The sequence below is a fragment of the Palaemon carinicauda genome, chromosome 5 (genome assembly GCF_036898095.1).
Source record: "Palaemon carinicauda isolate YSFRI2023 chromosome 5, ASM3689809v2, whole genome shotgun sequence".
Classification (NCBI taxonomy): domain Eukaryota; kingdom Metazoa; phylum Arthropoda; class Malacostraca; order Decapoda; family Palaemonidae; genus Palaemon; species Palaemon carinicauda.
The window spans coordinates 113293805-113311112 of record NC_090729.1 but is presented as its reverse complement, the minus strand read 5'-3'; the positions used below and the strand labels follow the sequence as shown (position 1 = coordinate 113311112).

Genomic DNA, 17308 nt, shown 5'->3' with positions numbered 1-17308 from the left:
AAATGGGAAACAATGACAAAGGAGAAAGTGTTCACGGTGTTCATAGAAGCCATGACACGAGTTCATCGGAGGTAAAAGAGAAGTTCAAAGATAAAACCGATAGACGTTTGTTCATAAAGAAGAATTATTGGAAGGAGGTGAAAGGGGACGTTCTAAATCCCAACACATACCGAACATGGATAAACATCGATAGATATCAAGAGAAACAAGTAGATAGGAGGGAAGGCCAAAGACAATTTCGCAATCGACGGTATCCTTGGAATTATCCGACACAGGATGACCGGTGTTCCTTCAACGGGCGAAAGAAGAAATGTAGATATCGATTAAAAAGAGAAAAAGAGGCTTCGAACAGCCATAAAGCTTCATTAAATGTGATAAAGGTCGACTGGAATACGAAGGAAGGAAGAGAATGGAGAGGTGAAAAGAAACCCACTCGATTTACACGAATCGAGAGGAAGACCAACACAAAAAGAAGGAGAGAGATCTTGGAACATGACTCAACAGATGAAGCAGGAATAAGAAGCCCTCAAAAATGGGTCAGATATAAGCGAGTGCCTTTCGCCAGGGGGCAAACACTACGAACATCTCTACTGGAAGGGAAACTCAGCCCTGGAAATGATATTATGATTGGAGGGGCCCCGAGAGGCGTCTCGGATAAAGCACCTCGACATTTCTTGGGAGTCGGTCGAATGAGATCCAGAGAAACTCAACATTTTTTTGGGTCAAATCAGGTAAAGTCATTAAGACATTTCAAGGCGAATTCTTTGGAAACGTCAATAAATGAGAGAGATGAAGATGATGGTGGGCATAATGATGATGCTGACGAAGGAATCGGGAGAGAGGTTGAAATGATTTTCACCATTGGCAAGGGCGAAGAGAAGCAGGCCAATGACGAGGAACTAGCCAGAGAAGACGACAATAGAAGAGATTCTTTCAAAGTAAGGACAATCGAAAGAAAGATAAGAAACGCCCAGAAAAGGAAGGAGGGACGAAAGAGGAGAAACATTAGTTTCCGCCTTACAAAAAGGGCGGCTGGAGGCAGGTCTAGAAGCCACCTCGCGCACAGACTAAGATCACATCTCAGGAATGAAAGGTCAAATGCGAAAATGTCATTCAAGGAGGCGGATGATAAGATTAATGAAGGGAAAAAGAAGAGACGAGAAAGGAATGACTCCTATAAAAATTACAAAACGAAAATCAGACCAAGTAAAAAACTAAGAGAATGGAAGTCACTTAACCGAACTATTGTTGGGCAAGAAGAGAAAATGATAGAAAGGATGAGACATGATATTGAAGACGAGTTAAAAAGTGGGGAAAAGAGCAAGCGATGGGAATCCCCGGAGTAATCCTCTTCGAAAGTTTCAGTGGACTAAAGAGAGTGAGGGATTACTCCATGTATGGAACAACGACGTAAAACGAGTTGGTAACCGAAACAAAGAAAACGGAAAAAACAATATTGAAGAGAGAAAACGGATTCTCTCACAAATCCTCAGGGGGTAGCTAAGCCATTCGATGAATACACCATTTTCGGCTTTCCTCTAATGCCACAGGATGATAGAGAGCGAAAGAACCACGTAAATGGTGCAAGTATCCCCATGTTTCACCCTATGCCACATCCTGGATTCAATCCGAACTCAATAACTGTAAAGCGGGGAAACAGAGATACCCATATATCAGGACTAAGGTTGGGTGACTATAAAAATAATCCTCCAACTGACGTCCCGATAATAATATCTGAAGTTTCCATGCAGGAAAGCAAGGGGAAATTGAATCAGACTCTAACAGACGTTAGATATGAAAACCAACAAAATAACTATACAGAAGGTTGGGGTCATTTAAAAGATCAGTTCACAAACGGCTCGAACGTAATCAAACAGACAAAAATGGAAATGGATCAACGAGATCAAATCCTAGAGAAAACAGATTCCAGAGATTTCATTCAGAATAAAGCTGAGACTAATATGCCTTCCAATCTTCCTTTAACAAAACAACGTTACGAAAAGAAAGAAACAATGAACAGAGCACTGGAGTTTCCTTCTGGAGAACCGGAACACCTAAGACCTCATGGGACACACAGAGACCTCGAAAAGGTGAACCATTCCTCGCTTCCTGTAACTAGGGAAAAACAGGAGACCTATGAAGGACAGGCAAGTCCTTCAGAAAAACAGCCTTTACTAAGCGAAAAGAAAAACGCTAAAAAAGGAAATCTAAGAATATTGAAAAGACGAGAACTACAAGAGGACATGGAGATGGATTGCAGGAAAATAGATACTACAGATGGCGATATGGGAAGTAATGAAGGGCGCGTTCATAAAGTAACAACAACTGTAACAATAATAGTGAAAGATATCAACGATAATGCACCTGTTTTTCCCAGAGACCGTCGTCACTGGAGAAGTTAAGGAAAATGGACCACTTGGTAAGTAACAAGGAATTTTAGTTCGTGTCTTACCCATTTACAAAAAGAAAAAATGTATAAAATTGATTCACTTCAAAATACATATATAAGCTATGTTCCAATCAGCATGCATTTGGAACATAAGCAAACACTGACATACGTACACACACACACACACACACACACATATATATATATATATATATATATACATATATATATATATATAAATTTTAAATACAGTATATATATATATATATATATACGCATATGTGTGTATATATATATAAACACATATATATATATATATATATACGCCTATGTGTATATATATATGTGTATATATATATATATATATATTTAAATATACGCATATGTGTGTATATATATACATATGTATATACACACATATATATAATGTATATATATATACACACACACACATATATATATATATATATATATAAATCAAATAAAATGTTAGGCTATCTTCTCCTGCTGCTTTGCCGCTTTTAAATGCCTTTCAATAATAGATGGAGGAAATTTCATAGTAGTAAAAATCTCTGAACTTTATACAAAATGTCTGCAAGAATGCTTTATAACTACAGTTTGGAAAATTTTTATTATACCAATTCACAAAAAAGGAAGACACACAATACCAGATATATTTCCGCCCAGTAAGTTTACTCTCAGTAATATATAAAACATTTACAAAGATCATATTAGACCGAATAGGAAGACAGACTTTAATCAACCAAGAGATCAGGCAGGCCTTAGAAACTGGTATTCAACAACTAACCATATCATTGCAATTAACCAGCTAATGGAAAAATCAACAGAGTATGATAAACCACTAAGTATGGCATTTATAGACTAAGAGAAAGCTTTTGATTCAACCCAAACTTTAGCAGTAACGTAAGCCCTTCGTAGACAATGAATAGTTGAATCTCATGTTAAAACACCTGAGGATATCCATATGGAGAGTATCGCAACCATAAAAATACATTAAGATAGTGAGAAAATTCCAGTTGAGAAAGGAGTTAATCAGGGAGACCCCCATCTCTCCTAAATTATTCACAGCATGACTAGAAGTTATTCTCCACCCTCCCCAACTATTTATGCATTAAAAAATCCATGAGGAGGATAAACAACATAGGTGACAAGACATTCCCTTGGAGTACCAGTACTAGGAATCCACTAACATTAACTTTGCACTTGCTATGCTCATGAACAGACTTAATCAAATTTACGTATTCAAGAGGAATTCCATGATAATGCAGGACTCTCCACAAGATTGGCCGGTTCACACTATGAAAGGCTTTTTCATAGTCCATAAATGCCATTGAAAGTGGATTTCTATATTCTACACATTGCTGTACAACATGCCTTTAATTGAAACTTTGGTCAGTGCAACTTCTACCTTTTCTAAATCCTGCTTGTTCATCTCTCAGCTTTTCAATCATCTTTCTATCTAGTCTCTCTACAATAAGCATGCTATATATTTTCATGACAACTGACGTAAGTGTGATGTCCCTGTAATTATTGCAATCAGTCAGGTCACACTTTTTGGCCATTTTTACCTACACTCCCATCTTCCATTCATCATGTTTTGCCTCTTTATATCACATTCTACAGAATAATTCTTGTAAGTATTCTGGGGGTCACTTCATTTTCAGCCAGTATCATCTCAGCAGTTATTCCATAGTAACAAGGAGCTTTACATCTCCTGGGTGTATATTTTTTTTTTTTTTTTTTTTTTTGATAGCTTCGACTTCAAACACACTTAATTCATTCATGGGCACATCAAGGTCTTCCTCAGCTTCGGATCTGTCAATCAAAATATTCCCTTCGTATCTCCTATTCATGTCCTCACTAAAGTGTTCCATCTATCGTTGCCTTTCTTCATCCTCTGTTGTTATAACAGATCCATCTCTCTTTTTGATAGGTATATGCTTCTTCTTTGCCCCAGTAAAGAATTCATTAATAATTCCTATGAGCGATTCTTACAGCATAGCCACTCCCTGAATTCATAGCTTTGTCAGCCTCATCTCCTTTCCTGTCTAAATATTCTCTCCTGTCATTCCTGGCTTTTCTTTTGACTTCACTATCAATACTGGAATACTTAGCATGCTCTACTTTGTAATTTTCATTCTTCTTCTTCTTTGTCCACATCTTTTCCCACTTCTATGTGGGGTCGATGTTTCTGGTCAGCTTTCTCCATCTACCTCTGTCCCAAACCTCATCACCGGTTAATCCCTTTGATCGAAGGTCATCCTTGATACAGTCCACCCATCTTCGCTTTGGTCTCCCTCTCCTTCTCATTCACTGTACCTCCACTTCCATCACTCTCCTCCTCTTCTATTCATGTACACATATATATGTATATACATATACACACACATATATATAGTGTGTGTATATATACATCTAAATAAATACACACACACAAACAAACAAAGAGTGGAACATTCCACAGGAGGCAATATGAGAGCGAATCTCTCCGCGATGGGAAAATGTCAAAGGAAGGCTTCCATGAATAATAGAAGGTTCTCCTGAATAAGGACTGATAGCAAAGGCGCCAGGCATTTCCCACGCTAAGGCTGTACAAGCAATGCCATCTCCTTTCTTGATTCCTTCCCCCATCCCCACCCTCCACCCAGGGCACCGCAACTCATTGCATTTACCAATTCTCTTTCGTTTACCTCCGTATTTCCACAGTTCTTCATCCACTCCCCGGCTATTACAGAAGTGGGGATGAAGTGGATGAAGGGGGATACGAACTCCTTCCGCCCAAATCCTCACCTATTTTGAACTTTCTTCAATTTCAGCGGGATTCCTTTTATGTTGCATTATCTCGATTCAATTGCTTCCCTTCCGAAGTGGTTCTTTAAGCTTTTTTTTTTTTTTTTGGGGGGGGGGGGGGGTGGGGGGTGGGGGTGGGGGGTGGGGGTTAGCACACTTTGCGCGTTTCTTCTTTTTTTCTTATTCTTCTGTTAGCTTCATTACGATAACCTTTTTAGTATTTAGCCCCTGAGGGTAGGCTTATAATAATTCTACTGCTCAAATTGTATTATACATTTTTCACATTCACAATTTTTTCAAACTTCAGCAATTTCTAAACATTCCTCCTCCTCCTCCTCCTCCTCCTCCTCCTCCTCCTCCTCCTCCTCCCCCTCCTCCCCCTCCTCCTCCTCCTCCTCCCCCTCCTCCTCCTCCTCCTCCTCCTCCTCCTCCTCCTCCTCCTCCTCTTCTTCTTCTTCTTCTTCTTCTTCATTCGGGAGTAGACCCTCTTTTAAACAAGTTTCATTGAAAGTAATTGCTGCCTCAGTGGCGTTAATTTTGTAATAAACTTTTTCTCTTGTTCTTATTGTCTTTTTCTCTTCATTGTTATAATCCGCCAGTAACTGGGAAAGGGACTTATCCCATGATGAAGGTGATACAGGCCATATCCTTCCACAATTCTTTAATATGTCAGTACACATTACAAAAGTACATATATTAAGTACAAAATACTGTCTTTGCCCTAAATCACTTTCATAATGCCAGTGTGCATTAATTAGTGTTCATTTTATGTACAAAAAATTATAAAACGGTAAATGTCTGGCAACATTTATTCCAGGATTTTTACCGTTTTAAAAACGGATATATTGACGTAAAGGAGTGATATTACGGTCGCCAACCCGTAAAAGATAATAACAAAGTGAGGTAAAACTACGGTCTCCTGTATTTCACTGAAATACGGCTGAGAACAGTATATTCTTACGGAGAATTTCCGATTAAAATTACGGTTTTTTTCTAACAGAGTAGATTTAGGTAGAACAAATCCAGTTTTGAGCATGGAGAAAGTTTTCTTAATATCAAGAGTAAAATTTTAACGCAGGATGCGTTCGTAGGAGCTTCTTATACGGAGTCCTGCTTTGGCATTTCATTCTTATTAGCCATGGACCGCCCGAGGGCGGGGACATTAATCCCTGGGTGGTAGAGGGCTCTGGGTGGCCAGCCACAGGGAACTAGCACACACCCCCCCCCCCCTCCCCCATGAATGATCACAAATGTCTCTTTCATATTTATTGCTATCTTATTTTTAGGGTTTTTACATTTCTGATGTTTCTCTGTTATTACTTGACGTCAAATGTCGGTGCCCTGCCTCATTTCATTCTGAAATTCAAATTTTTTCTCTCTGATTTAAAATATAATGTTACTTCTATATTCAGTGTCCTCACTTTATACTACCTTAAGATTAATTATTCGTTCTCTATGATTTAAAAAAAATGTTACTTCTATTTTCAATATCCTCACTTTATCCTACCGTAAGATTAATTATTCGTTCTCTAAGTTTTAAAAATTAAATATTACTTCTTTTTTCAATATCCTCACTTTAAGATTAATTTTTCAAAATCTAAAACTACAAAAATCGTCACATAACGACAGTAAGGTGAAACATATACTATTAAAAATTTGCCTATAAAAAAAAAAAAAAAAAAAAAAAAAAAAAAAAAAAAACCGTGAAAATCCTGGGATAATTGTTGCCAGGCATTTACCGTTTTAAAAACAGATGTATGGACGTAAAGGAGTGATATTACGGTCACCAACCCGTACAAAGATACTAACAAAGTAAATTAAAATTTACGATCTCCTGTATTACTGAAATACGGCTGAGTACCTATCTTTTTTTTTACGAAGAATTTCCAATTAAAGTTACGGGTTTTATTCTTACATAGAATTTCGGTTAAAATTACGGATTTCATTTTTCTATAGAATTTCCAAATAAAAATACGGATTTTATTTTTACATAGAATTTCCGAATAAAATTACGGATTTTATTTTTACATAGAATTTCCGATGAAAATTACGGATTTTACTTTTACATAGAATTTCCGATGAAAATTACCGAATTTATTTTTACATAGAATCTCCGATGAAAATTACGGATTTTATTTTTGCGGAGAATTACCAATCAAAATTACAGAATTTATTTTTGCGGAGAATTTGCAATTAAAATTGCGTGTTTTTTTTTTCTACCGATAATTTCCGATTAAAAAACGGATTTTATTTTTACGAAGAATTTCTGATTAAAATTACGTATTTTATTTTTACGGAGAATTTCCAATTAAAATTACACATTTTATTTCTACGGAGAATTTCCGATTAAAATCACGTGGTTTCTTTTCTACCGATGATTTCCGATTATAGTTACATGTTTTTTTTTTCTCTCGTTTTTTTCTTTTTTACCGTAAGCATGTCATTCCTAATTAATCCCCCCTTCATCCAAAAATCCAACGACTCCAGGTCTCTCCGTGGCGCGCGTCTCCGCCTGGGACGCCGACGACAGCACTGAAGGAGTGAACGGCAGGGATAACCTATTCCATCGAGAAGAACGTCATAGACGAGGGGACGGGAAGAGCCATCTTCACTGTCGACCCGAAGACGGGACTCATACGGACGGCCCTCTGCTGTCTGGATCGGGAAACGACGCCTGAATATCAGATTCAGGTCGTTGCAACGGATGGAGGAGGGCTGAAAGGTGAGAGAGAGAGAGAGAGAGAGAGAGAGAGAGAGAGAGAGAGAGAGAGGGGGGGAGGATAAAAAAATGGTGGGCATTCCAGTGGCCAAATATATTACGTATTAATGGCTTCAATACAAGAGAATAAAACTGAAAGTCTTTGCAGCCTTTGAGAGAGAGAGAGAGAGAGAGAGAGAGAGAGAGAGAGAGAGAGAGAAGGGGGTTAAAGGTGTCCCATATATATTGCGTATAAATGGCTTCAATATATAAGACGAAAATTGAAAGACTTTGAGGCCTTTGAGAGAGAGAGAGAGAGAGAGAGAGAGAGAGAGAGAGAGAGATGGGGGGGGGTATCCAGTGTCTATGTATATTGCGTATACTGTAAATGGTTTGTATGCAAGAGAATAAAACTGAAAGACTTTGCAGCCTTTGAGAGAGAGAGAGAGAGAGAGAGAGAGAGAGAGAGAGAGAGACTAATTTGTAAGGCAATTTCCATTCACCTGTATAAAACATAGTACAAGCCGGTGTAGGAATTCAATGTAGATTGTCTCTTAAAAGTATGCAATGGTAATAACACCTGTCATACACAGCTCATGTCTCTACGACATTCATGCGAAGCCATGTAGTAAGAGATATTGACACGTTTGCAGTCTACCAATTGTATATCTTTAAAGAACCAGCTGCCATTTTGAAGAACCCTTTCTACATCCAATGAAAAAGGAACTACAGTATTTCGTTTTAGCATCTTTACGAGCAATCATGAAGCGGAAAGTCCTTACTAACCATCTTCCTATGATCTGCAAGTATGAAACACCCCCCCCCCCCCCCGTGATATACTAAAAGTTGAAAAAAAGTTGCGGGTTTTAGGTCTCCCCTGAGACGATCTACATCATCTCCTCGGGCGACCATAAGCCAGCAGGGACTATCACTAGCCCCCTCTAACCTCCTGGGAAGTACCCCAGGTAGAAGGTCTCACACTATTCGCGCCCTAGAGAGGACGCACAGGACCTCTGAAACAGAAGCCCGCGACGCTACCAACCTAGCTATCCTATTTACTGTCTAAATAGTCATTACTGTTAGCTGTTTCTCTAGGGTACTGATTCATTTCCATATAACATGGAGTACTTCATTCAATTGGTTTATATTTTTTTCTATGGAGTTAATAGTAGCTTTAAATTTTGGTAAACCATTGTTCTCTAGTCTTGGGTAGAGCCATAGCCTCTGTACCATGGTCTTCCACTGTCTTTGATTAGAGTTATCTTGCTTGAGGGTAAACCCGGGTTCACTATTCTATCTTATTTCTATTTCTCTTGTTAATTCTTTTTATTTTTTATAGTTTATATATGAAAGATTTATTTTAATATTGTTACTCTTCTTGAAATATTCTATTTCAATTATTCATTACATTTCTTGTAGTTTATTTTTCTTATTTCCTTTCCTCACTTGGGCTATTTTCCATGTTAGAGCCCATGAGCTTATAGCAAACTGTTTTTTTCCAAAAGACCCATTGAAGGAGAGAATGAAGTGAGTACTTCAAGTCGAGTTGACCAGACTTTATTACTATTATTATTATTATTATTATTATTATTATTATTATTATTATTATTATTATTATTATTATTACTTGTTAAGCTACAACCTTACTTGGAAAAGCAGGATGCTATAAGCCCAGGGGTAAATCGGCTAGTGATGAAGGTAATCAAGGAAATAAAATATTTTAAGAATAGTAACAACATAAAAGCAAGAGGAAGAAAAATAAGATAGAATAGTGTGCCCGACCGTACCCTCAAGCAAGAGATCTCTACCCCAAGGACAGTGGAAGACTATGGTACAGAGGCTATGGCACTACCCAAGACTAGAGAACAACGGTTTACCAAAACTTAAAAAGAGATACTATTGCTATTTGCGGTTTTTTTTTTTTTTTTTTTTTTTTTTTTTTTTTTTTTTTGATGATGTCAAACACTTCATACCCCCAACTGAATATTCTTCTCGTCTTTTCCAACAGGTACTGGAACGGTCATCGTACGTATAGGAGACGAAAATGACAATTCTCCGGAGTTTCCAAGCGAGCGATTCGAGCTGGAAATGGACGAGACTTGGGGGAATGAGGATCCAGACACCGTCACTCCTATCATGGAAGTCACGTGCTTTGATCCGGATGTCCAGAATGATTTCCTTTACAGGGTCAGTATTTGTATATAATTTCTCAGTGCAGAGAGGAAGACAGACGCATGCTAATCCAAACATAAAGGATGAACACATGCTTAAAGTATACCTACATACATATGCCACCTATTTATCACGTACATATATGTGTATATCTACTTATTTATTTATTTACACACATACACATATATATAGATACACACACACACACACACACACACACATATATATATATATATATATATATGTGTGTGTGTGTGTGTGTGTGTGTGTGTGTATGTGTGTGTGTCTATGTACGTAATAGCTAGAAATAATTTCTGAATCAATCATTCATTTCCTTGAGTACTTATAGGAGCAAGACCACTACCTATAGATATTTATAAGGTATTAACTATCGTGACGTTCAGAAACGTAACATCGTATAGTATTACTGGATACCATCGTTACACAGATCACAATTGGATCTTCAGAAGTTCAAAATTGAAGCATATGTTTTTATATTGAACAGCCTGAAATTAGTCTTGTTGTAGTTTATATATGAAATACCTGTTTTAATGTTGTTACCGTTTTAAAAATATTTTATTTTAATTGTTCATTACTTCTCATGTCGTTTATTTATTTCCATATTTCCATGCCACATGGTGCTATTTTTCCCTGTTGGGGCCCTTGGGCTTATAGCAACTTGCTTTTCCGTATAGGATTATAGCTTAGCTAGTAATAATAATATTAATAATAATAATAATAATAATAATAATAATAATAATAATAATAATAATAATAATAATAATGATAATTAAAATAATAATAATTTATAATACTACTACTACTACTACTACTACTACTACTACTACCACTAATAATAATAATAATAATAATAATAATAATAATAATAATAATAATGATAATTAATATAATAATAATTTATAATAATACTACTACTACTACTACTACCACTAATAATAATAATAATAATAATAATAATAATAATAATAATAATAATAATAATAATAATAATAATAATAATAATAATAATACAACAACGTCCTACTGGAAAATCATCCAATTCATAAATTACCTGTTCATTCATTTCCGATTTGAACAAGGAACAACCAAGTACGTAATAAAATATTTGGGTTAACTGAGACCGCTTTGTTCGCTCATCGTACATAGTTTGCCAGAAAAACTTGGCATCAATCATTTGGAGATTTCGAAGTTTCAAAGCGCGCATCGTAATCGGAGAGAGAGAGAGAGAGAGAGAGAGAGAGAGAGAGAGAGATCATCGTAATTATTGAGAGAGAGAGAGAGAGAGAGAGATCATCGTAATTATTGAGAGAGAGAGAGAGAGAGAGAGAGAGAGAGAGAGAGAGATCATCGTAATTATTGAGAGAGAGAGAGAGAGAGAGAGAGAGAGAGAGATCATCGTAATTATTGAGAGAGAGAGAGAGAGAGAGAGAGAGAGAGAGAGAGAGAGTTCAAATAGGCAATCAAAATTAAAATTACCATTAACAGCTGATCAAATAGACGCAAATAGAACGAAATTATCTCTGAGTCCTCCAGGCATCAACGTCATTACACGTGCTGAATAGAATAAATTTCTATTGAAAATAGTTGCCAGCAATGAGCAGTGTATCTTGATATGACGAAATTACCAAAACAATCGAAAATATTCGTTTCTCTCCTTTACTCTCTTGCTATAGGGTACACTGTTCTATCTAATTTCTCTTCCTCTTGTTTTGTTAAAGTATTTATAGTTTATATAGGAAATATTTATTTTAATGTTACTCTTCTTAAAATATTTTATATTTCCTTCTTTCCTTTCCTCACTGGGCTACTTTCCCTGTTGGAGCCCCTAGGCTTATAGCATCCTGCTTTTCCAACTAGCGTTGTAGCTTAGCAAATAATAATAATAATAATAATAATAATAATAATAATAATAATAATAATAATAATAATAATAATAATAATGTTTTAAAAAGGATATTTTTTCCATCTGGTATATTTCAAAAAATAAAATTGCAAAATCCATAAGTTGATACTTATGTTTCACCATTAACTACGCTCAGCCACTCTTTCAGAGACTGCTTATGTAGAAAAAGGGGAATCTTAGTAGAGTTGGAAGACCCAGGCCTACATGGCTGATGAATATGAAGCGTTAAGTAGGAGATAACTGGCAAAATCTAACCGAGGACCTTTGCGTTAATGGACGTAGGAGATGATGATGATTGTAATAAAAATTCTTATCTTTATTTGCACCTTCCGTGAAACTAGAAAAAATAGATAATCTACTACTACATCATCTCCTCCTACGCTTATTGACGCAAAGGGCCTCAGTTAGATATCGCCAGTAGCCTCTATCTTGAGCTTTTAAATTAATACTTCTCCATTCATTATCTACATCACGCTTCATAGAACTCAGCCATGTAGACCTGGGTCTACCAACTCTTTTAAGTTTCCCCCTTTTTTATAGAGACAGTCTACTGAAAAAAAAAAAGCTTTTAAATTAATACTTCTCCATTCATTATCTACATTACACTTTATAGTCCTCAACCATGTAGGCCTGGGTCTACCAACTCTTCTAAGTTTCCCTTTTTTCTAGAGACAGTCTACTGAAAAAAAAATGGTTGGGCATATCTCATCAAGAAATATAATTTAGAATAAACTTAAGGATTTTAATTTTCGTAAGGCAGAGGAATAATGCGTCAACTGACACCCGTAAGAAAAGAATATCCCATCTGAAGTATTTCTCAATAGTATTATAAAGAAGTCTAAAGGACCTCAGGGCTACTAATTGTTCATCATCTTTCCTACACGGTTCCTTCATCTCGCCCTTAATGGACCCTTTCGTCTCTTTTCTTTTATAACTGCTAGCGCCGAGTAATTTTACTTCATTACTGCATTGTTCAAAATCCGTAATATTCAAAATTCGTTACTGACAGACTTAAAGGTTTAAAGGCCACTCATGGATGGAAGAGGCAAGGGACAATGGCATTACCCTAGCAAGCTGGATAATGCCCTAGAGACTGACCATATTATATATATATATATATATATATATATAAATATATATATATATATATATATATATATAAATATATATATTCAACGAAAAAGGTCCCTCTCCTCCAAGCCATTATTTTTGACGGATCGCGTACAATAGTGTATGTATATATATATATATATATATATATATAAATATATATATATATATATATATTCAACGCCAAGGTCCCTCTCCTCCAAGCCATTATTTTTGACGGATCGCGTACAATAGTGTGTGTGTGTGTATATATATATATATATATGTATATATATATATATATATACATATATATATATATATGTATATATATATATATATTCATATATATATATATATATGTATATATATATATATATATATATTCAACGCCAAGGTCCCTCTCCTCCAAGCCATTATTTTTGACGGATCGCGTACAATAGTGTATGTATATATATATATATATATATACATATATATATATATATATATATTCAACGCCAAGGTCCCTCTCCTCCAAGCCATTACTTTTGACGGATCGCGTACAATAGTGTGTGTGTGTATATATATATATATATATATATATATACATATATCTGATTTTATACATTATATAATATGTATAATGAATATATACATATGTATTTAAATTATATATATTATGATGCTCTTACTAAGGAAACAAAGTAGTTACAGACAATAAATTTCGAAAGTTATATAAAGTACCTGTATCAATCTATCCTTGAGCATCACCTTAAATGACCGTGAAGGACTTGAAAATGTACTAACACATCCTACGACTTCTCTCCTTCAGATAATGGAGGAAAGCGGCTCGGGTTGGGACTACTTCGACATGCGCTCCGCAGGCAGAGTGGGTCAACTCTACGCACGAAGACGCCTCGATTACGAAAATCCTTCCCATCGGCGAGAGTTCGCTTTCAAATTACAAGTTACCGATCGGGTAAGTTTATCAGTAAATTCTATCAGCGAATATTGTGCTGTATAGGTAATAGGTTGGTCGGGGCACCAGCTACCCCTTGAGATACTACCGCTAGAGAGTTATTGGGTCCTTTGACTGGCCTGAAAGTACTACATTGGATCCCTCTCTCTGGTTGCTGCTCATTTTACCCTTGACAACACACACACCGAATAGTCTAGCCTATTTTTTCCACATTCTCCTCTGTCCTCATACACCTGACAACACTGAGATTAACAAACAATTCTTCTTCGCTCAAGGGGTTAACTACTGCACTGTTACTATATAGTTGCTACTTTCCTCTCAGTAAGGGTAGACGAGATTCGTTTAGCTATGGTAAGCAGCTCTTCTAGGAGAAGAACATTCCAAAATCAAACCTTTACCTCTAGTCTTCGGTAGTGCCATAGCCTCAGTACCGTAGTCTTCCACTGTCTTGGGTTAGAGTTCACTTGCTTGAGGGTACACTCGGGTACACTATGCTATCTCATTTCTCTCCCTCTGGTTTCCAAAGTTTGTATAGTTTATGTATGAAAGAGCTATTTTATTGTCGTTATTGTCCTTTAAATATTTTAATTCAATTGTTCATTAATTCTCTTGTAGTTTATTGCTTTCTTTGTTTCCTTTCCTCACTTGGCTATTTATCCCTGTTGAAGCCCTTGGCCTTATAGCAACCTGCTTTTCTAACTAGGGTTGTCGTTTAGCCAATAATAATAATAATAATAATAATAATAATAATAATAATAATAATAATAAATTTTCTTTAATAGCTAGCAACAAGGTTTCTGCCATGTGGTTTTATAAAAAAAAAATAAACATTAAACCGAATTGGTTTACCCCAACTGTACTTGAGATTTTCCTAATATTTAGGAAAACTTGTCATGCCTTATATTTTGTCAATTAGCAAAACCCATCTTTTCTATATCAAGAGTGAATAACAAGTGTCTATAAAATAATTAAGCCTTAATTACTCCTGACAGTCAAGGATAGATGTATAGGTTCAATTTATCAAAATTCATAGCCTCTATCAATTGAACTTTTAACTTTATTTATATCTTGTCTAATACTAATACTATGGACCAGCAGAGGTCACTTAATTTAGACACTTAGCATCACAAAGAACTGACTATCCTTTGATGTATCTAGCCAATGAATCCTCTTGAGGCCCTTTGCGTCAATAGGCGTAAGAGGAGATGATGATGTTGATATCTTGTCTATCCAATCACTTTTCTTCGCTCTATTCAATTTCCATATATAGAGAATCACGGCTAACAGGATACTCTGTGAGTAGGCCTATCCCCATTCTATAATTTCCTGTTGCCTTATTTATAGTCCATTTAATCAATAACTTTTCTTCTAAAAGGGGTTGTGGTGGCCGATGTGGTAACCCCTGATTAGTGAACGCCAGATTGGGGTTCGAGTCCCGCCCAAAACCCGTTAGTTTCCTTTGTCGCTGCAACCTCACTATCCTTGTAAGCTAAGGATGAGAGGGGGAAGAGGTTGGGGGAGCCTATAGGTCTATCTGCTGAATCATCAGCAGCTATTGCCTGGCCCTCCTCTGTCCTAGCTTGGGTGGAGAGTGACTTTGGCACCGATCATATGTATATATGATCAGTCTCTAGGGCACTGTCCTGCTTGATAGGGCAATGTCACTGTCCCTTGCCTCTGCCATTCATGACCTACCCTTAAACCTTTAAAACATTAAATTCTATTTTTAAAAGGGAGAAGAAGGCTGGCAAAATCCAGCTCACGTTGACACCGCTTGGTTGATAGTTCAAATACAGGACGTGAATGACAATGCCCCAGTCTTTGACACCACTCATGCCCAGATATCCGTCAAGGAGGATGCCCCACGAGGAACTGCACTGGCGACCTTCCACGCGCGTGACCCAGACGGGGTAAGTCTGGCGAAGATGAATTTTTAAGATTTTTTATTTTATTCAAATGCATAATAGTATGAAAATGGAGCTGAAACCAGACACCTTTAACCTTTCATTCTATATAGGTAAAAAACAATTAATCTCTCATGAACCTCTTGGCTATGATCATTTTAACATTGACCCATTTTTTTTAGTCATGGATAAATTTAAAAACTAAACCGTCTAAATCCCTTAACCTTTCATTCTAAAGAGGTCAAATGTAAAACAATTAACCTTTCATGACCCTCTTTAGGATGATCATTTTAACATTGACCCATTTTTTTTAGTCATGGATAAATTTAAAAACTAAACCGTCTAAATCCCTTAACCTTTCATTCTAAAGAGGTCAAATGTAAAACAATTAACCTTTCATGACCCTCTTTAGGATGATCATTTTAACATTGACCCATTTTTTTTAGGCATGGATAAATTTAAAAACTAAACCGTCTAAATCCCTTAACCTTTCATTCTAAAGAGGTCAAATGTAAAACAATTAACCTTTCATGACCCTCTTTAGGATGATCATTTTAACATTGACCCATTTTTTTTAGGCATGGATAAATTTAAAAACTAAACCATCTCAATCCCTTAACCTTTCCTTCTAAATAGGTCAAATGCAAAACAATTAACCTTTCATGACCCTCTTTGGTATGATAAGTTTAACATTGACCCATTTTTTAAAGTCGAGGGTAAATTTAAAAACCAAACCTTCTCAATCCCTATGATTTTCATGAACCAGTGTACAACAAGTCACATATCCAGCAAGTTTCCAAATTCGGTGGGATATTCATCATCAGAGTGTGAACCGTATTTGATTTTTTTAGTGATCATACTCTTACGTAAGTGGCTCATTATTATTATTATTATTATTATTATTATTATTATTATTATTATTATTATTATTATTTTATCACTAGAATATCATTATTATTATTATTACTATTATTATTATTATTATTATTATTATTATTATCATCAATATTATTATTATTATTATTATCATTATTATTATTATTATTACCAGTATCTTTATTATTATTATCATCATCATCATCATCATCATCATCATCATCATCATCATCATCATTATTATTATTATTATTATTATTATTATTATTATTATTATTATTATTATTATTATTATTATCATCATCATAATCTAATGGTTCTATTGAGTTTCATATTTCTCCTTTCTATCACGGATATTGTTTAAGCTCTTCCAATTCATCAAGAATATAACAATAAGGAATTTCACATATTCGGTTAACCTTTTGAATGTTGACGAAATGGGTCCAAAAGCTCCGCAGAACAAGCGTTGGAAAATGAACTTTGA

The 17308-nt window shown here is 35.7% G+C and overlaps 1 protein-coding gene and 1 long non-coding RNA gene across 2 annotated transcripts in view; both read left to right on the top strand.

Annotated features, from left to right (window-relative positions):
* The first annotated feature begins 1760 nt into the window (after positions 1-1760).
* On the top strand, positions 1761-10079 carry LOC137640518 (uncharacterized). Its single transcript, XR_011044379.1, has 3 exons — positions 1761-2419; positions 7688-7922; positions 9907-10079. It is a non-coding gene; the product is annotated as an uncharacterized lncRNA (long non-coding RNA).
* A 3836-nt stretch (positions 10080-13915) lies between these two features.
* Positions 13916-17308, top strand: part of LOC137640517 (putative neural-cadherin 2) — an 8577-nt gene continuing 5184 nt past the window's right edge. Inside the window, exons 1-2 of the mRNA XM_068373042.1 lie at positions 13916-14044; positions 15778-15954. Of these exons, the coding sequence (XP_068229143.1) occupies positions 13937-14044; positions 15778-15954 (285 nt within the window). The 5' untranslated portion in view covers positions 13916-13936. The remainder of the gene's footprint in view (positions 14045-15777; positions 15955-17308) is intronic.